This window comes from Carassius gibelio, chromosome B3 (assembly GCF_023724105.1).
Source record: "Carassius gibelio isolate Cgi1373 ecotype wild population from Czech Republic chromosome B3, carGib1.2-hapl.c, whole genome shotgun sequence".
Classification (NCBI taxonomy): Eukaryota; Metazoa; Chordata; class Actinopteri; order Cypriniformes; family Cyprinidae; genus Carassius; species Carassius gibelio.
The window spans coordinates 18006555-18028143 of record NC_068398.1 but is presented as its reverse complement, the minus strand read 5'-3'; the positions used below and the strand labels follow the sequence as shown (position 1 = coordinate 18028143).

Here is a 21589-nt window from a genome sequence, read left to right as displayed (position 1 = left end):
TCTAACTAAGAAAACACAATATGTTTTTATTTTTTTTTCCAACCAAACCGTTTGTTTGCAGTTGTTAAAGTCGTAAGAATGTTTATTGTTATGAAAAGAAGGTAAGTTATGCTAGATAAATAAGTCTTTTTTATTAACCACAATGCGTTTATGAGTTATGTATTTGTTCTGCTTCATGTATGCAGCGGTTACCATACACACATTCAAGAGAAATGCGTCAACTCAATTGTTTTAAACAATCTAAACCATTTAGTCTATCCTTAAAAACCTCTTACATTTTTTTTTTTTCTTCACACATCTATTTTCATCTGTCTCTGGACTCTTGTTAAAACACTTGAGTGCTGACATGAATCCTGCATGAAAGCTAAAAAATAATACTTTTTTAAAACTATTTTAAACATCATGGTTAACAACACCATTTGGAAAGTGAGAAAGGACGTCTAATCTATTGTACACATTTCTGTCAGACATTTGTACCAACAAACACTTTTGGTTTCAAAGAAAACTTAGGACAACTCATTTTCAATCTTATATAGATATGTTCGTGTTTGTGACCTATTTTGTTTGTTTGTGTATTTTTTTACTTGTTTGAGTGTATATTGGTATTTATTTAGTTTGCATGTTCATTTTTTCTGTAATGTTTACATTTGTGTGTGTGTGTGTGTGTGTTTATGATTGTATGGTTGTGTTTGTGTACTTGTTTGCATTCTCGGTACATTTATGTTGAGGTTGAAAGATCTAGGGGTTAATAAAAATTATAAATGTAACTAAAATAAACTAAATTAACTCGAATTAAACTACATCTTCCTATATGGTCTGACTTGTTAAAAGATTTCACGTCCATTTGACCAGTAAATGAACTGTCAGATAACCTTGCTATCACAGGCCTAAACCATAAACATTTTATGGTTACCTGCAGCACATCATTTACAACACCAGAAACCCCCGGAAAACTAATTAGATAACAGTTGAGTTGCAAACCCCAAAAACCTTTAGATGTTTTACAATCTTCGCTGACATGGTCGTAACAGTAAACACAAAGACATCAGATTCCAGACACCAGACGCGTTTCTACGCACTACTTGAGATGAAATATTTAGCCTCTCCTGTAACGTTGTTAAAGTTTCTTTGGCAAGAAAATCAAAGACATTCCAAAACATTTCATTCCAGTTAGATTTGTGTATGCCTAAACGCATGTTTTAATTGATATAGCAACGATATAGCAATGATAGAAGTTAATACTGACAAAATAAAAGACGTATTCAAGGATTTAGCCTACTAAAGTATGTGTGAGTGACTTATTAAAATGAAATAAAACAACAATTTTTTCCAACAAGGAATTTTTGTTGAGATGAAAATAAAATGGTATAGGTTAACCTAATTTTAAAGTAAAAACATCGGTCTAATATTAAAACCAGGTAGAATGTTTTCATCAAATAAGAACTGATGTGTTTTTATTAAAAACGTTACTTTGTTTAACTCTTTTAACATACATTTAAACCTTTGTGACCAACGTTATTAGGGATGTGTTAGGGGGATGTGTTAGTGGGTGTTTTTTTCTTTTTTATTCGATGCTTTAAACATTAAAAATATAAAGGCGTACATTACTGGTAGATTTACAAATATGGTCTGAGATTACACTCAATTTTCGTTCACACTCTGTACATCATAAAACAAAATAAATGTAAAATAAATAAAACAACACTGAAGAAAAAGATAAAGAATGAAAAAGTAGGGGAGTAGCAGATTTTCACATTAAGAAAAACCAAATCCCCCAATGAAGAATACAAAAATCTTGCTTTGAGACTTTTCATTTCTTTTAACGTCTCCAAATACATCACAAATTCCTCTTTAAATGCCACTAAACGTAAGGATTTTGAAAAACATACATTTATGAATGTAGAATTTCGTGCCAGAAGTTAATATTGACAAAATAAAAGACATATTCAATGATTTAGGCTACTAAAGTAAGTGTGAGTGGCTTATTAAAATAAAATAAAACATCAAGGACTTTTGTTTAGATGAAAAATAAAGAGCATATAGTTTTAAAGTAACTCATATACATAGATGTATCTAAAGATCCTGAAACAGGACACATATGTTCCAAGTGGGTAGATATAGAATACCTGAAAGAACATCTAATCATCCGTGTGTTTATACTACAGAAATGATTGTCATATTTTTGGCTCTTCAGTGGGTTGAACACATTAATATACCTAAAGTAGTCATATGTTCAGATTCATTTGCAGTTCTACCAAGTTTAAAGTGTGGCGAATTTTCAACAAGACAATTTGTCATTCATTTTACAGAGTTTGTTCAGAATACAACCAAAAACAAATATTTATTTTGTATAGATACCTGCACATATAGGAATAGAAGGTAGTGGATCAGATAAAAACATTAAAATGTCAGACATCAAATTTAATGAAAGGAGAATTTTGGGGATAGAAAGGAAGCTCTCGCCATAGAATTGGACACATTGCACTTAGTCATTATTTATAAGAGGAAAAACATGTGTCTGGACTTTGTGTTAAATGTGATCTTCCTGAATCAGTTGAACCTATTTTAATAAAATGTAAAAGATATGACAACGAAAGAATACAACTTACTTACACTTAATATAGAAATAAACCAGATCTCATTTTAGAAAATGTTAAATAAAGATGTGACTATAGAAATGTTTCAATGATTAAGTATCTCAAAGAGTTGATAAACAGGATTTAAAGAATCACTACTAAGTTTGTCACGTTTCAATCTGAGACGAGATATTTCTTACCTGTCATATTGTTAAATGGGTGATACTTTTAACTACATATGTATGGTTTAATTACTAGATAACACGACACAAACTAGGCAGAAGGAAAATGTGTGTGTGTGTGTGTGTGTGTTTGTGTGTGTGTGTGTGTGTGTGTGTGTGTGTGTGTGTGTGTGTGTGTGTGTGTGTGTGTGTGTGTGTGTGTGTGTGTGTGTGTGTGTGTGTGTGTGTGTGTGTGTGAGTGTTTGTGTACTTGTTTGCATTCTCGGTACATTTATGTTGAGGTTGAAAGATCTAGGGTTAATAAAAATTATAAATGTAACTAAAATAAACTAAATTAACTCGAATTAAACTACATATTCCTATATGGTCTGACTTGTTAAAAGATTTCACACCCATTTGACCCACTAAATGAACTGTCAGATAACCTCACGATCACAGGCCTATGCCATAAACCATTTTATGGTTACCTGCAGCGTACCATTTAACTACAACACCAGAACCCCCGGAAAACTAATTAGATTACAGTTGAGTTGCAAACCCTCAAAAACCTTTAGATGTTTTAACACCCGCTGATGTCTAACTGATATGCAGGCACAGTAATCACACAGCCTCCAGATGCACGGCACGGTCACGTTTCGCTGCACGACCTGAGACGAGATATTTCTTCCCTGTCATATTGTTAAACGACTACTTTTAACTACATATGTATGGTTTAATTACTAGATAACACGACACAAACTCGGCAGAAGGAAAGTGTGTGTGTGTGTGTGTGTGTGTGTGTGTGTGTGTGAGTGTTTGTGTAACTTGTTTGCATTCTCCGTACATTTATGTTGAGGCTGAAAGCTCTAGGATTAATAAAAATTATAAATGTAACTAAAATAAACTAAATTAACTCGAATTAAACTACATCTTCCTATATGGTCTGACTTGTTAAAAGATTTCACGTCCTTTTGACCCACTAAATGAACTGTCAGATAACCTCACGATCACAGACCTATGCCATAAACCATTTTATGGTTACCTGCAGCGCACCATTTAACTACAACACCAGAACCCCCGGAAAACTAATTAGATTACAGTTGAGTTGCAAACCCCCAAAAACCTTTAGATGTTTTTACACCCGCTGATGTCTAACTGATATGCAGGCGACATCACACAGACACCAGGTGCCTGGCACGGTCACGTTTCGCTGCACGACCTGAGACGAGATAATTCTTCCCTGTCATATTGTTAAACGACTACTTTTAACTACATATGTATGGTTTAATTACTAGATAACACGACACAAACTCGGCAGAAGGAAAGCGTGGATGGGTGGCTGGGTGTGTGTGTGTGTGTGTGTGTGTGTTAATTGTCATAGCTTGAGAAATTAAGCTTGACAAAAATAAAAGATATATCGACGGCAATAGTCTAAATTTAGACTCGTCGTAGATTAGAGTAATTAACTTAACACATTAAAAACAAATAATGCTTTTTTTCAGTGCTGTTTTTTATTATTATTTTTATTTTTTATTTTTTAAGACTAAAAGTAAATAAAAATCGCATAAAGGTACATCATTTAAAAAGTACAAATTGATCTTATGTTTAAACGGATTTAAAGTTTTCACTAATTAAGGACTGATGTCTATTTATTAAAAACTACTTAGTTTAATTATTTTAACATTTAAATCTATTTGACGCTGCTATCACGCCTACAGCGGGGCAGTCTCTAGCGCTGGAGGCGTGGTTTTTTTCCGGAGCATTCCCCGAGCCTCATTCTAAGTGTGTCAGCGATGCTGTCAGGATCGCTCAACGGAGATGCCTTGACACTTTGCTGTGAGATCTTTTTTTCTTTCGTCTAACTCTCTGTCAGTAATAGTCTAGATTTTTAAAGTTGTAGTTAGTGGTAAAGTACAACATAGATTTGATTTGAAGTATCTTGTCTGATGGATTTATTTTTGATCCGCGTAATGCCTACCATATTTTTTCTTTTCTTTTTAACTTTTTATAACATTGTGACAAACACCAAGTTTTCTGGTTTGTATCGCCGCTTTACAATCATTTCTTTTTTAGTTTGAGGTAAGGTATAAGTGATAAATGCTTTCTTTTCTAGCTGGTAACAAAACACCTTTTTAAATTTTTACAACCTCTCACATCTTTTCACGTGTTGCAAACACATCTGATAGTTTTGACTTGTTTAGTTGTTTTAGATAAATAACCAGTAACCTATTTTTTTTCTTTTTTATTTGTTACAACTTTAACAACGTTTTACACTTTTCCAACTACGAAAACAATCATTACATCGTTCCCATTTTGTTTGTGTTATAACCTTTTTTCTTGAAATGCACTGTGTACTTAAAACCTTAATAAAAACTTCCCTTATACCATTTTAATGATTTCAACCCTTTCCACAGTTTAAAAAAAAAAAAAGCACATAGACCCCCAACACATTTTCACCCTCCCTCACAGAAATTCCTTCTTAGGGTCGTAAGTTCATATCTAGGTCACCGGGGTGTACAGGGAGGGGAGGGGTGGGGGGTACAAACAGGTGTCCAGAACAGATGGCTTTTATGACCCTCATCAATCAAATTTTTGACACATGGTATACTTTATCCTCTCTAACACAATTGCAAATCTTGAACAAAAACACTTTCAGAAACAACGAACAAAAATTACCTTTTCAGTTTTCATGAATGCGCAGTGACTGCCAAATTTCAAATGGAAAAGCAAAGTCCGTTTGCAGCTGTATTTTCCATTTATTATGAGTAATAAGCCTCTCATATTGATCAAATACTGCATCATAGCAGCTTTACAGTATTAAATAGGAAAATAGTGTGTAATAATGGAAAGGGACAACAGTCAACACTCAGTTTTCAGTTAAAGTCAGTTCATCATTGATTCAGTGATGTATCGTCCCTCTGTGCGATCAAGTCGATGATATCGCTTGATATTAATTGTCCCCAACTAAGGAAAACCAAGGAACCGAAACTCCATCGGTGACAGAATGGAGAAAAAAACCTTGGGAGAAACCAGGCTCAGTTGGGGGGCCAGGTCTCCTCTGACCAGACGAAACCAGTAGTTCAATTCCAGGCTGCAGCAAAGTCAGATTGTGCAGAAGAATCATCTGTTTCCTGTGGTCTTGTCCCTGTGGTCCTCTGAGACAAGGTCTTTACAGGGGATCTGTATCTGGGGCTCTAGTTGTCCTGGTCTCCGCTGTCTTTCAGGGATGTAGAGGTCCTTTCTAGGTGCTGATCCACCACCTGGTCTGGATACGTACTGGATCCGGGTGACTGCAGTGACCCCCTGATCTGGATGTGTACTGGATACGGGTGGCTACGGTGACCTCGGAATAAGAGAGAAACAGACTAATGTTAGCATAGATGCAACATAAGAACAAGTACATGAGGTGTTACTAATTACCATGTCTGTTTTTTCACTGTGTTGCACGTTACCTGCCAAAACTCAAAGGGAATCGCAATTACTTTAGCAATTTACTTTAGCCTCACATGGAAAACTGTCAATTTTTGCCAGAGGAGGGACCATACTATGGAGAGTGTTTGTATTGGGAGGTGATGTCACTCAAAGACAATTGTGCCAAATTCTTTGAACAATGGAGGTTAAGGCACTACTAAAGGCTGCTGCCACTCCGAGAGATGCGTGTTAAAGAACAGACAGTGCAACCCGGATCTCCTTATATTCTTGGCACCTCACACAATAAATAATTCTGTCATTTTTACCCCAAATGCAACTACTATCCCCTGCTAACAGTTAGAGCCACATGGTACTATTGGTCAATATTCACCATTAACCAAATGCTTTTCACCTGAGGTATAAAATATAGGGTAATATGCAAATAGGTAAATAAGAGTAGAACGGCAATGTTGTTTTGCTGACGTGCATCAGAGTGCAAACAGTGAGAGATTTGGGGTAAAAACTACAGAATATATCCCAATAAAAAACATGCCCCATAGTATAGTCCCACGCTTGACACAAATTGACAGCTTTCTGTGTAAGGCATCTGTAATTCAAATGCTTTTCAATTGCGTTTGGACTATGTCACAATGTATGCGTCCACATGTGGAAAAATGCAATTAAATATACAATTTGCAATTTATTTGGAAAATAGTCCAGAATATCCTTAGTACCTGTCCATTGATTATGATCAATTCCTGAGAGATCTGCTGGCATTTCTAAATCGCCATGGCAATTGGATGGGGTTTTGTGGACTCTGCTCGGTTAAGGAATTCCATGTTTGTTCCAACCTTTAAAATGAAGTAAAAAAAAAAAAAAAAAATTGTTATATCTAAGCAGAATATGATATACATATGATATTGGCTGAAAGGTGTGCTTTTAAACTGTCTAATCAATGGGATGTTCCAGTTATTATAAATCACAGTTTTATGTTAATATGCTGGCTATATCAAACACACACAGTCACTGGCACAGATAAGGGAGATCACACTGAATGCGCGCACACAGACATTTCTATGACAAGTCACGCAGGTACGGGGTTACTCCGCAGCTTTAAAACGGTCCATATATAAACACTTATAGATGTAACGTTACCAAAGTGATAAGGACAAGCAGGGCCGTGCACAGACCTTTTGAGGGGCATGTGCTGAAACTGAAAAAGGGCACCCCCCCCTCCCTTTTTTTATATCAAGATTATTTAGTAAGTTGTTTTGTCAGTATTATTTGTGGTGTTTGTGAATTGCTCTTGTGTACTCCCTATTTTTTTTTAATTGCATTTATAAAGAAAAAAAATACTTGACTCATACATAAACATACAAATTAGCTTATAAAACCAAACAGAAACCAAAATCTTTTTTTATTGAACTTTATGCACTTTTTTTATTAACTTTGCAACGAAAAAAATTATATATATATTCTCTTTTTTAGCTGTTCTGTATGGCTTTATAAGCTAATTTGTATTATTTGGTTAACATGATTATGAATGACATTGAGAAGAGGGGAAGGTGAGCAATGAGTCAAGTATTTTTGACAAACTTTTTTGAAATATAATTTAAGTAATTATGTCCAACTCAATTCCAGATTATAAGAAACTATAGCCATACCGTTACTATAACATATCCAACATGCATCCACCTACCTGGCAAAAATTTGATACTGTGGTGGACCAGGGATGTTGGTCTCTTGAAGGTCTCTTATTCACTACACTTTCCCTAAAATAAGCCAGCAATGAAAAAATAAATAAAAATGGTGTGAAAAGTACAGTTGTAGTGAAAAGCATTTCTGAAGGATCACGTGACACTGAAGAGTACTGAGTTAATGATGCTGAAAATTCAGCTTTGATCACAAAAATAAACTAAATTTTAAAATATATTCAAATAGAAAACAGTTATTTAAAATTGTAAAAATATTACACAATATTACTGTTTTTGCTGTATTTTGGATCAAATAAATGAAGCCTTGGAATGAATCATGAATTACATTCTGCATGATAAAATATAACGATTTCACAGTGATCTTCTGTACTTTTTTTTTTTTAGTTAAGTTACTAACTTACTACATTACCATGTTTTACAACATTTTATACATGTGAGGACGAGCGGAGAGTATACCATAACATGATTAGCCTAAATGTTAATCAATTAAGTGTATAAGCAATCATAAATCAAAGAAGAAAATTCTTAGAAATATAGTTATCTAGGTGACGAGGATCACTCGTCGCTGTGTAAGTTCCAGTACGAAACAGCGCGGGGGCGCACCTAATATGATTTCCCAATGGTAAAAACAAATTATATGTTGTTGAATTACTTATCAATACATAATTTTTCACCAGCGAAGTGTGCATATGTGATTTTTTTTTTTTTTTTTTTTGTCCGTCATTAGAACGGCGACGGCGCCTGCTACTGTATGCACAGGCTATTTAAGTATGACTAGATGGCAAATGCTAGCCCTGTCTCTCAGGCGACGTCCCACGTGTCTCAGTGACAGTGAGTCAGTCAGACATCCAATAAATAAAATATGAGCCTTTATAGACATAGTATTTAGTAGTACTTATTCAAACAACAAGATATTTATTTACCCTTCGCAAAACTTTGTTCAGCTCAGCTGGTGTCTACTGTGCGGCTGCTGTGGAACTTCAGTTGATTCAATGAATATAGAGGGGGCGGAGTTATCAGCTTACTGACCGCTTGAGGATCCAATAAGATTTACACAAGCTCGTTTTAAGAACTTTCATTTGCTAAATATTTGTAAAACAGACAGACAGACGTAAAGGGTGACCAATAGCATTGATTAAAAAAAAAAAAAAAAAAAAGGGCACTTCGGAGTGTAAGGGCAAAAAGGGCATGTGCTCTGCAGAGTAGTGATGGGATTTATGGCTCTTTGAGGGGATCCGGATCTTCGCGATCCGTTCCTTTCAAAGAGCCGTTCAAAAGAATGGCTCTTTTGGCTCTTTTTAAATATTTAGTCAGTTTTAAGAAGCCAGCTTGGGAGCATCTCAGTTTATCCTGGAAATAATCACTGGGAGGTATTATGAGGTGAGATTTGTAGTCAAATAATTAAAGCTCAGATATCACACACCAATATCTGAGTTTGAATTATTCTGAAATATTGATTATTACCTCATTTCTCATGTGTCGACTATATTCCATAGGGTTGCACAAATCCCTCTGCTTAGACAGTGACATCATTATTTTGATTTACCTTTAGTACAAAGTGTGTGTGTGTGTGTGTAAAACTACGTTGACTTATGTTATTCATACAATACCTACTCACAAATAAACATAAAAAACAAAGCCGGCTGCAATGAATTTCTGTGCAAAACAGCTTTTACTACAAACACTTCCACACAAGAACATTGTTATCACACAAGAACATTTTGATAGAAAACTATTTTTTTTTAAGTAGATAAAATTAGAATAAATAAAATGGAAATGTCTACATACTACATACTATTACTACTGTAAACTTTGCAAATAGGACATCAGCCCCTTCAAGTCAATGAACAATAACAAAGTGGGCTGCAATGAATGTCTGTGTAAAACAGCTTTTAGTGAAACATTTCTATACAAGTACAGTATCACAAAAGAACATTTTTAATGATTTTAAAATAAGTTTTAAATGAACACAAAATGCAATGTAAATGCATGCACAACTAATAACTAATATCATCACGCTATAAAGGGTTGGCCTGCGCTGGGTGCGCCCCTCCCCCTATAACTGTTCTGTCTCCTGGCGGAGCTCATTTGTATGAACACGCATAGGAAAAAAGAACGATAGAAAGAACGGCTCCTCTCCAGTCGCGACTCGGCTCCCATCGTTCATGTTTATGAGCCGTTCAAAAGAATCGGTTCGTTCGCGAACGTCACAACTCTACTGCAGAGGTTGAGCCCTACCTGTGCACGTGCCTGAGGACAAGTCAAAAACACGAGCTGGAAAATTGGTATAATACGATGTTTACGCTGCTAAATTAGGTACATTCTGAACACAAAGTTAGCTTTAACTATAGCACGAAATACAAATATATGTGCGTTTAAGTTACGTGAGGGTTAACGTTAGTTGATTATAACAGACAAGCAATTATGTAAAATGTATAATAAACACGAACTTACCGTTAGACGCATCAATAAGACTGCACTCGACGAGTTATTCTCTCACAAATGTAACTTATCCATGTGCTTTTCTGACAGGAAAAAACACATTTTGAATTATAATTTGTATGTAAAAAGACTTTATAAACCACAAAAGCATCAAAACACCTCACTAACTAACTAAGTCAATCGCTGTGCGTGCGCGCACTTTGAAATGCCCTGAGACGTCGATTCTTTTCCGGGAAATTTGTTCGAGAATTACTGAACCGGTTTATTTGAACTGGATCGTCGGTTCTTTTAGACCTGCAGTCCGACTATATTGTACGTAATTTGTATGATTTACATGTCGATATGGACAACTGCAGGCGTTTACATTAGAGCAGAAAGTCGTATTCACTTTTTGAACTCATTTGACTCACTTAAATGTTAAATTCGCTTTTCAGTGTCAGAAACGACTTTTTCCTCTATTTTCACAGGTATTCGCATATTTCAGCCATCCGTCACTGTCTGAAACTTAATAAAACTATTAATCTGTCGTCTCACGATTATGCGAGTCACGTAACGCAGGTTGGCCGTTTGAGGTAAACAGTTCATCAACGTAAATAATGTTGGCCTGTAGACGTTTAACAGTATTGTTGCCGCAAAAAAAGTTATAATTCTGCCAATTTAAAATAATTATTAATGAAAACATTAAATAAACTTACCTTAAAACAGTTGAAAGCCGTGGCTTTGCCCCGTTGTTCTTCCAAAATGACAGTTGGGGAGCGATTTAAACATCTTCAAGGCGCGTTAAATAACCCAGCGCTGGCCTGAAACAACCCAGCGACGCAACCCAGCAGGTTTAACCCAACACGTGGTAAACTGAAACTACCCAAAAGTGTTTAAAAAGAAATAAAATAACCCAACAAAATGACCCAACAGACTCAACCCAGCATTTTGGGTTAAAAAATAACCCAGCCGTTTTTAGAGTGTACGCTCACGTGAACCTGCACGAATGAAGTCTCTCCGGACCAGCAGACAGAATTAAGGCTGCCGGTCTCTTCGGCATCTCGCCTCCATCACTTCACAAGTCTACAGCATTATAAGTATCAATTCGTTCTATGCACTTGCGGCGCCTGGGCATTAACTTATTTTCTGCAATGATTTATACTCACACGTTCAAAAGCACTGGGCGTTTCGTGCTTGTTTATCTAGCAGACTTGCACAGCATAAAGATGTTGATCATAGTTCATGCAATTTTCTGAATAACTTCTTCGTAATGAGGCACTTTAAGGCTCATCATAAACGCTACAATCTTACTGATAGATTTTTCGCATTTCTAAAAAAAAAAAAAAAAAAAAAAAAAAAAAACTGTCTAGCACACTTGAGATTCGCTGTTTTAATCCTATGCTTTAATCATTGTTTATTCAGTCTTTCATTTGCGTTATTCCTGAAAGTTCATACTCTAATGGGATTCTATGGTTGCAGATGCAGGGAACCGCTGCTCTCACCTCATCTTTACATGGCTTACTCTTGGGCTAGTGAATTATGAACACTGGATCTACCAAGCTGATGCGTATATGGACCCTCCTTTTGAGTCGTAGGTAAGATTCGGCTCAATGCTCAGTCAGCAGGCATATAACTCCACGTTACACGAGTTGCTGCTGACCTTATTTCAGAGTAGTGACATATCTCCAGTTTAAACCGAATATTAATTAGCAGGCATGGTTTGTTTGCACTCCTGGTCTCCGTCTCAAGGCGCGGTCACACTAGACTTTAAACATGCGAAATTATTTCGAACGCCACTGCGAATATGGGCAGGAGCAAGATAAAACAGTCTCCCCTCAATAGTGATGTGTCGTTCGTGAACGAATCGTTCTTTTTGAACGAATCTTTTAGGTGAACGAATCGTTCTCGTTCACGTAATCCACTGACTCATATTTCTCGTACAGTGAAGTTCCTCCCTCCACAGCAGCGCGGCGCTATAAGCAGCGCATGCGCAGCTCAGTGAACCGGGTAACAACTGTTTCATCCTGTCAAAGAATTACTCAACCTCGAGCCAATAGCCTTATGAGATGTGTATGAGATGTGACAGAGTATTTGATTTGTTGAATGTAGTGAACGAATACGCCCTTCAATGAACGAGTTTCATATGAGTCTGAACTAGATCTAGAGATATTATCGTTCGTGAACGAAATGACTGAACTGGTACCCATGTCGTTCGTGAATGAGTTGAATGAGCTGATACATATCGTTCGTGAATGAAATGACTGAACTGGCACACATGTCGTTCGTGCACGAGTTGAATGATACATCTCGTTCGTGAATGAAATGACTGACCTGATGGTCTGGGTATATTCTGGCAAACCGTTTACCAATCACGTTTCTCAATCGGCAAAGCACTTGTCGTTCGTGCACGAGTTGAATGATTTAGTAAATCTCGTTCGTGAACGAAATGAATGAGAGTAAACCGGGTCAGTCTGCCATTTAGCATGTCAATCTCGCAAAAATGCAAAGCGCAGTTATAGGTACTGTACTGTGCACATACGCTTGTTTTGATATTTAGCAACTCCACGTTTAATCCACGATTTATGAATGTGAATATATAATATACAAACTGTCTGACCAAACAATTAAAATGCTAATTAGGCAAGAAAACCTTGTGCTTTGTTCATCTGAACAACTTAATTAGACTTTATATATTGAATGCGATTATACACACATTTAATAAAGCCAGATCAGTTTTTGTAACAAGTGAATACGTTCGTTGACTTAAGACATAACACACTTTTTTTGCCATCTGCTGGCTTATTTTGTGTAATACGAAGAAATGGTCACTGAACGAATCAGTGAACGATTCTGAACGAATCATTTTGGTGAACGAACTGAAAATGAACGAATCACTAGAAAGAATCATAATTTCCACCACTACCCCTCAATTATCACAAGATGGATTATGTGTTTGCTAGCACTGTGTCTTTTGCAACGGCGTCGAAAGCGTTTTATTATATTGTAACGTTACTCTGTATCTCTCTATAAATATATACACCCTAAGGGGAGGAGGGGGAGAAGAAAGAGAGAAGAAAAAAAAAAAAAAATTATAAAACGTTGTCATTCCAATGTATCACCTGTTCCCGTCGACACTACAAACCATGCAGCTTTTCTTTTATAAATCTTTTAATGTATTATAAAATAGGACGCTGCGCAACAGCTAAAGTTATATAGCGCTTCCTTTTTTGAATTTTTGTACAGAGAGGTCATGCAGCAATGTATCGCTCTTCTACTGGTCCACATCCTCACGTTATGCAAATTCCCTGGTCAGAGTTCACCAAACTTGAACTTTGGAACGCAGCGAAATGCAAAATTTTTCGCATAAGCTTGCGTTTCCGGTCCGACGCATTCGCATGCGTATGAATGGAAGTCAATGGAGAGAAAGTGCAGTGTGACCGCCCATCACTCATAGCTAACTAACGGCTGGAGGGGCGCGTTAAGTAGGTTCTGCTCATGCTGTCAAACTGATGTCATCAGAAAAATTATTCGTTACAGAGTGGAAATGTTCAGAATTTGATAAGATTGCTAAGACAAACAATGTTTAATTGTTTACATCAAGATTAGCAATGTGTGCTAGTAAGCTTAAGTCAATTCGATTTATGCGTATTTTAAACTTAACCTCTGATACCTCAACTTTATATAATAAATAAAAAAAAAAAAAAAAAAAATTGGGGAGTGACAGTTAAGGGGTTAAGCTACAATCAAGGCTTGTTTATATTCGCGCATCTACTGGTGTTGGTTCATCACTCTTACTCGGCTGTTGCGGATTTCACTTTACACTTTTAGACTTTCAGACAGCTGTGCCCTCAGCCAACCCGGATTCTTCAGTCTGCCCTCCGTTAGCAGACATAATACTAAACGAATTGTTTACGTCAGCTGGAAATCACATTTCTAAGGCGTCGCTCCCTCTACAATCAAGCCTACACGTTTGCATGGTCCGCTTCTAATGTTTTTCCTTCCAATTTTTGCATTCCTATTCTAATTTCGACCGTTGCTCCTTGTCTTAAAAATAAATAAATAAATAAATAAAAAAAAAATAAAAAAAAAATCGCAATCTTAATTTCTCTATTCGCAGACTCCTTGCCAGCATCTAATCCACGCTAAATTTTATAATCTAATTTTCAAGCCTTTTGGTTATTCAGTTCTATTACTACTTGAGGGGTTAGCTAAATCTTCCAACAAATTAAAGACAAATGCCTGCCTATTACTCTGCCCATAATGCAAAATTAATTACTTCCATCTGCTACGGTCTTCCTTCGAAGTACCTCAATATTCTTCTCGAGGCAGTGTTTATCTGCCTTCTACAGGTTATGCTTCCAGGGGAATTCACTTCAAACCAATCAATTTGATCCTGCTCGCGGCATTTCCTTCAGATCTATGATTCGGACCAAAAATTCTTCACACTCTCCTCAAGCACTCAAAAACCGATGTGCAAGGTTCTGGTGTCACCTTAACAATTCTAAAATCAATAATCCTGTCCCTTCTCTGCATGGTGAAATTTCTTAATCCGACCTAGAATTTCTAAAACGCACCAGCTCTATTTTTCCTAACGGAGCACCCCTTTCCAAGGCTGTTTAGAACTCACTTAACCACTGTTCTCAAAGCTGCAGTCTATCTACTGGCCATTCATTCAGAATTGGGGCAGCTACTTCAGCAGCTGAATGAGGGATCTCTACATCAGCTGTTAAGATCATGGGCAGATGGTCTTCCTAAGCATTTGAATCCTACATCAGACCTGATTCAAAACCATTATTGAAGCTCAGCAAGCTCTCCTGTAACTAATCAGGTAAATTCATGCAATTACTGGTGGTACACCTATCGAGGCCTGTCTGCATCTGCCTATCGTGGCTGTCTGCGTCTGGCCTATCGTGGCCATTTCTGTTGGTCTATTGAGGCCTGTCTGTGTCTGCCTACCGTGGCTGTCTGCGTGAGGCCTATCGTGGCTATTTTTGTTGGTCTATCGGGGCCTGTCTGTGTCTGCCTATCGTGGCTGTCTGCGTCTGGCCTATCGTGGCTATTTATGTTCGGCCAATTGGGGCCTGTCCGCGTTTGCCTATCGTGGCTGTCCGCGTCTGGCCTATCGTGGCTATTTATGTTCGGCCTATCGGGGCCTGTCCGTGTCTGCCTATCATGGCTATTTCTGTTGGTCTATCGAGGCCTGTCTGTGTCTGCCTATCGTGGCTATTTCTGTTGGTCTATCGAGGCCTGTCTGTGTCTGCCTATCGTGGCTATTTCTGTTGGTCTATCGAGGCCTGTCTGTGTCTGCCTATCGTGGCTATTTCTGTTGGTCTATCGAGGCCTGTCTGTGCCTGCCTATCGTGGCTGTCTGTGTCTGCCTATCGTGGCTGTCTGTGTCTGCCTATCGTGGCTATTTCTGTTGGTCTATCGAGGCCTGTCCGTGCCTGCCTATCATGGCTATTTCTGTTGGTCTATCGAGGCCTGTCTGTGTCTGCCTATCGTGGCTATTTCTGTTGGTCTATCGAGGCCTGTCTGTGTCTGCCTATCGTGGCTATTTCTGTTGGTCTATCGAGGCCTGTCTGTGTCTGCCTATCGTGGCTATTTCTGTTGGTCTATCGAGGCCTGTCTGTGCCTGCCTATCGTGGCTGTCTGTGTCTGCCTATCGTGGCTGTCTGTGTCTGCCTATCGTGGCTATTTCTGTTGGTCTATCGAGGCCTGTCCGTGCCTGCCTATCGTGGCTGTCTGTGTCTGCCTATCGTTGCTGTCTGTGTCTGGCCTATTGCGGCTATTTCTGTAAAAAACTTAAGAAGTTTAATCTAACGTCATTATACTGGTCATGCTAACTCTCTTTCTATTTCTTCTAGGAACCTTAGGATTCACAACTGGTGGGTATACTTCATCTATTTTTTTGGGGGGAAGGCTGGCCCCGTCTGGAGGTCTCATAATCCACCTAATTTTGGGGGTCTGCTGCGCCCCTGCCTTCGTCTTCAGGCAGGAAATGCAGATTCGCTACCCTCGGATTACGAACCATGGACGGGGCCTTCCGCCAAAGAAATTTATAATTGTGCTCGCTGAGCTGTCAATAAATGTATGCTTCGTACATTCCTCTATCTCCCGAGTCTTTCTGGTAGAACTGCACTGGAAGGTTTAAAGGCCTCTATTGCAAGTTGTCCCCTGAAAACAAATGTCACTGTAAAATATTTAACCACTAACACAAATCTACACATAGAAAAACACACATTGTGTTAAAGAAGTCAGAGCCTTTGTGCTGTCATGTTTGAGCTTTTATAGTGAACTTCACTGCATATTTAACAGCATATTTTCATCAGGCTGTGTTTTACAGATTTTTATTCTCTGCTGCCATCTGTTGAACTCTAGTGACATCAGAGAAAACAGTCAGTGTGGTTTTTGTTCAGCTGTACAAGACTTTGTGTCACTGTGCTTGCTTTGCACAATAATACACGGCTGAGTCTTCTGCTGTGAGGCCTGATAGTTTCAGATACACCATACTCTTTGAATTATCTCTGGTGATTTCAGTTCGACCTTTGAAGGATTCAGAGTAGTCATAGCTACTGCCGCCACTATAAACACGTCCCATCCACACAAGTGGTTTTCCAGCTTGTTGTCTGATCCAGTGCATGTCCCAGCTGCTAAAGCTGAACCCAGATCCTCTACAGGACAGAGTCAGAGTTTCTCCAGGCTTCTTCACAGTTGTGCTTTCAATGGACTCCATACTTTGACATTTTATGCCTGAAAAGAAGATTGAAAAGACTGATTTGATTTGGAATCTGTATACCCGTAGATCTGATAATAGACGTGTGAAAACTCACGTTGTAGGCTGAATGAGAGCAGCAGTAAGCAGAGTGTATTCTTCATCTTGACAGTGGTGATGTAACACTTCAGATCCAGTCAGCAGCACATAAATACTAAACAGATGTCCAGAGTTGTTTTAATTTGCATTGGGAGGGTCACAAAGTGCAATCACGACTGAAGAGTCAAACTATTAAAGAACGATATGACAAACCATCACCAGTGTAGGAGCATTTTAAATTGCTCATTTAAAAAAACTTTCCTTTTGGGGGAAGTCTTGGCCTAATGGTTAGAGAGTCGGACTCCCAATCGAAGGGTTGTGAGTTCTAATCTCGGGCCGGACGGAATTGTGGGTGGGGGTAGTGCATGAACAGCTTTCTCTCCACCTTCAATACCACGACTTAGGTGCCCTTGAGCAAGGCATCGAACCCCCAACTGCTCCCCGGGCGCCGCAGCATAAATGGCTGCCCACTGCTCCGGGTGTGTGCTCACAGTGTGTGTGTGTGTTCACTACTCTGTGTGCGTGCATTTCGGATGGGTTAAATGCAGAGCACAAATTCTGAGTATGGGTCACCATACTTGGCTGAATGTCACTTCACTTTTTCACTTTCACTTTCACTTTGTGGAATGTAAAGTTTCCGTGGATGTTAAAGGTTCTTCGTGAAACTAATGACAATAAAGAACCTGATGTTGTGACCTTGAAACATAGTGATTTTTTTACTCTTAATTAAAATAGAGAGTCTATTTTCTAATGATAATGGCTAATTATAATTAAATTATTATTAAATTAAATTCTTCTCTTTTTTTAGAAAATAGCCTCAAAAGACTGTAAAATTATTATTATTAATAAGTTCAGGTAAAAATGGAAAAAGGATAAATGGGTGGTGTATGTATAATATAGTTGATCTCTAACAATACATTCACAATATTCAGTGATATGTGATATGCTCTTCCCTGAGGTTCTTTTTTGAGCTGTGGACACTGATAAATGTAAATGTATCTTCAGGTGATATAGTGCTGAAAAAATGTTTGGTGAATTACATCAGAGATTATACATTTCAGTAAGCTGCAATTCACATTTCAGCATAACATCTGATATCATACAATATCTAGTAAAGACTAAAATATGATCCCCTGTTTATTCTGAGGCAGCTACAGCTTATACTGTGCATGTGCACGAGAGATTTGCATCATGGAAATCCTCTCTCTTCACAAACAAAAGCATGTACTCTGATTTGATATTTTGCTTCATGCATTCATATTCATCCCTGCAGACAACTGCAGCATATTTCAAAAACAAAACTGCACTGCACAGACAATACTAAGTAATAGCAGGAAATTAAAGGCAGAACTCAAATTAGCGCTCAAACAACATGTAGCCTGTTGTTTGAGCGTTAATTTGAGTTCTGCCTACACACACAACATATGTGAGGTTATGTATGAGGTTTACATACTTTGCCTTATTTGTCATTATATAGGAAAAGTATAAAAACAAGCACACAATGTTTTACCACATTATATGAGCATGACATACTCACCCATAATTCAGATTTAATGTCAGTATAGGGGTCTACTGAAGGGTTGACAGTGTTATAACCCAAGAAACAGTCATTACACTGAAACATCAATAGCAAAACTTGCAGCTCTGGCTACATGAACAGCTATATGATGCAATCTTCTTTAGTTTTGCTGCTTATTATTAAACATTGCATTCATCTGTACATATGTGTCTTATCATTGAATGTTTGCTCACCAGAAGTAAACTGACATTTACCTTTTCACACACAGATTATTAAATAGTTAAAGCTCTTTGATGATATGCTACAGAATGAATTTACTTTTGTGTTAAACCAGCGCTAGACTTGACTGAAAAAGGGACCTTATGTGTGCATTATATTGTATGTACACACATAAACAAAGCTTATATAGTTTCCATGCATTTAAAGATTCATTACACTTGAATTAGAGTGTTTGTGAAATTAATAGGAATCTTGATTGTGAACAGACTGTCTCATTAAGTTTTGAAAAGTTTAAAACAAATATTTTGACTGAGTTGCTGTGTTTCTGTGATTGTGTGTCACTGTGTAGTGGACAACTTCTAGTGTTCGACTGCAACCTACTGACACAGAAGAGAACTGCAGTTTTACAGTAAAAGTGTGTCCAGACCAGTTTTTGAATCATTTTGCCACAAACATTAGTATCACTGTGAGTCCTCTTCTGTCCGTCCAGACAGTTTCAGGTACATCATGCTTTTCATCTCTGGTGATTTCAAGGCTCTTGTCTGTCTCTCTGTCTCACACACTTTATTAACTCACAGTTTAAGTTGAACAATATTAGTAATGCGGGTATATTCTTCATCTTGTGAATATTTATGACTCTACAGCTTCATTCAGTTCAGCGGGATATTAATACTTGCAGCCTGTCATAGATTCTTTTGAATATGCATAATGAGGAAATGATGAAAGATCACTGAGATTATCTTTTACACTTACACAGAGGATAACCAGAATCCAGCGCTTATTAATATCTATTACATTGATCTGATCTTTCGATGTTTGATTAGTATGAAATATTTAAAGCTACAGTCTTTATTTAGTTTTTATTCACTCCAAGCCTAATATAAACTATAATGTTTGTGATATTAACTTTATCTCGTGACAGATGAGAACTGCAGTTTTACACCACAATTTTATTTGTACAACACTGTGCTTGTCTTGCACAGAAATACACAGCTGAGTCCTCTTCTGTCAGTCAGACAGTTTGAGATACACCATGTTTTTTTGTAACTGTCTCTAATTTCTATTCATCCCTTAAAACTTTTGGCATAGTCTTGTCCTTGTCCGCTACTCCAAATACAGCCCATCCACACCACTGCTTTTCCAGGTTGCAGGTTCCAGTAGATTTTGTGGTACAACTTAAACTTTAATCAGATTTGAGTTAAATGATTTGCTCCTTCATCAAATTAACTTATAACATTCTAACTATTAAACTACAACACTACTCTTTACTATGACAATACCAACATTTATAACTAGCTAGCATTATTATAAAAGAGATTCATTTTAATTTTTTCATTTAATAATATCTAGACTGTGTGAAAGATTTTTAAACCCTAAAAATAGACTTCACTATCTGAAATAATGAAAAATAATTATATTTTATAACTTTGTTACTTAATAATATTGTACATTTTTTATAAAGAAAGTACACTAATATTTGGGTCATTTTTCTGAATAATTAATGAGCATTTATGAGTATTTAATCTGCATCTGAACTGAATCAGTAATTAGTATTAGTGAGGATAGCATAAAGCTGTTTATTTGTGTGTCGAGTGTTAGAGTGGTTTTTGAACAAGACAGTAGCTGCTCTGTGTCACTGTGAGTCTGGCGCAGTAATACACAGATGTGTCCTCAGTCTGCATATTCTGTCCTTGAAGAGTCACTGTGTTGCTGGAAGAATCTCTGGAGACTTGAAATCTACTTTTCAGTTTATCACTGTAATATGTGTTACCGCTACCACATATGTATCCAACCCATTCCAGAGCTTTTCCTGCAGGCTGCCGAATGAAGCCAGTGCAGTAGCTGCTGTCAGACACTGTATATCCAGAGAGTTTACAGGACAGTGTCAAAACCTGACCAGGACTTAAGACCATAGAATCAGTCTGGGACAGTTCAACACAGTGGACACCTGAGGGGGAAAATATGGTCAATATCATGTATAACCTTGAGTGTTTTAATATGAAGTATCTCTAAAGAAGCATTAAAGACTTACGAGAAACAGCTGCCAGCAGCAGCAACAACCAGAGAGATGAAGAGATCATGGTTTGAGACGAGTGAGAACAAGCTGCTACTCTTCATCTTAAAACTCAAATAAAGAGGAGGAGAGACTATATTTGCATACAATTCTGCATATGCAACCCAGTAAATGAGTATCTACATTTATTTCTTTCTGAAGACAGCATTGACCTCTGTGACATTAACAATATAACACATTTAAATCAACTAGATATTTGTTTTTTCTTATATATTCAATTAAGGTCATTCATATGCATCAGCAATCATGACATTTAAATAGCTTATATTCAAGGTAAATATAGGTAAATATTGGCCAGTATATCATCGTGTAGGATAAGATGTCTTTGGTGTGTTTCTTTGACTCAGTGTTGTCTTGTGCTGCAGCGCCATCTGCTGTTACTGTTGTTATTATTTTATTATATTTAATCTCATTTTCCTCCCTGGCCTGTTTTTGTACAGCTCAGTGCTCTTCTGCATCATTGTATGTATCCTGCACAGTAATATACAGCTGTATCTTCTGTTGTCAGACCAGAGAGTTTCAGGTACACCATGCTGTTTGAACTGTCTCTAGTGATCTCTATTCGTCCCTCTACACTTTTAGCATACACTGTTTTACTGGCGTCATACCAGATAACCCCCATCCAGATGAATGTTTGTCCTGCTGACTGTCTGATCCAGTGCATGCCGTACTGTCCAAAATC

General features: G+C 37.4%; 2 gene segments (V, D, J or C); both read right to left on the bottom strand.

Moving 5' to 3' along the window:
• Nucleotides 1-16702: 16702 nt before the first annotated feature.
• On the bottom strand, nucleotides 16703-17269 carry LOC127952968 (Ig heavy chain V region 914-like). The segment is given in 2 exon segments: nucleotides 16703-17034; nucleotides 17115-17269. Coding segments are annotated over 2 exon segments (363 nt in total).
• A 3144-nt stretch (nucleotides 17270-20413) lies between these two features.
• LOC127952955 (Ig heavy chain V region 5A-like) lies at nucleotides 20414-20936 on the bottom strand. The segment is given in 2 exon segments: nucleotides 20414-20781; nucleotides 20866-20936. Coding segments are annotated over 2 exon segments (402 nt in total).
• Nucleotides 20937-21589: the final 653 nt, after the last annotated feature.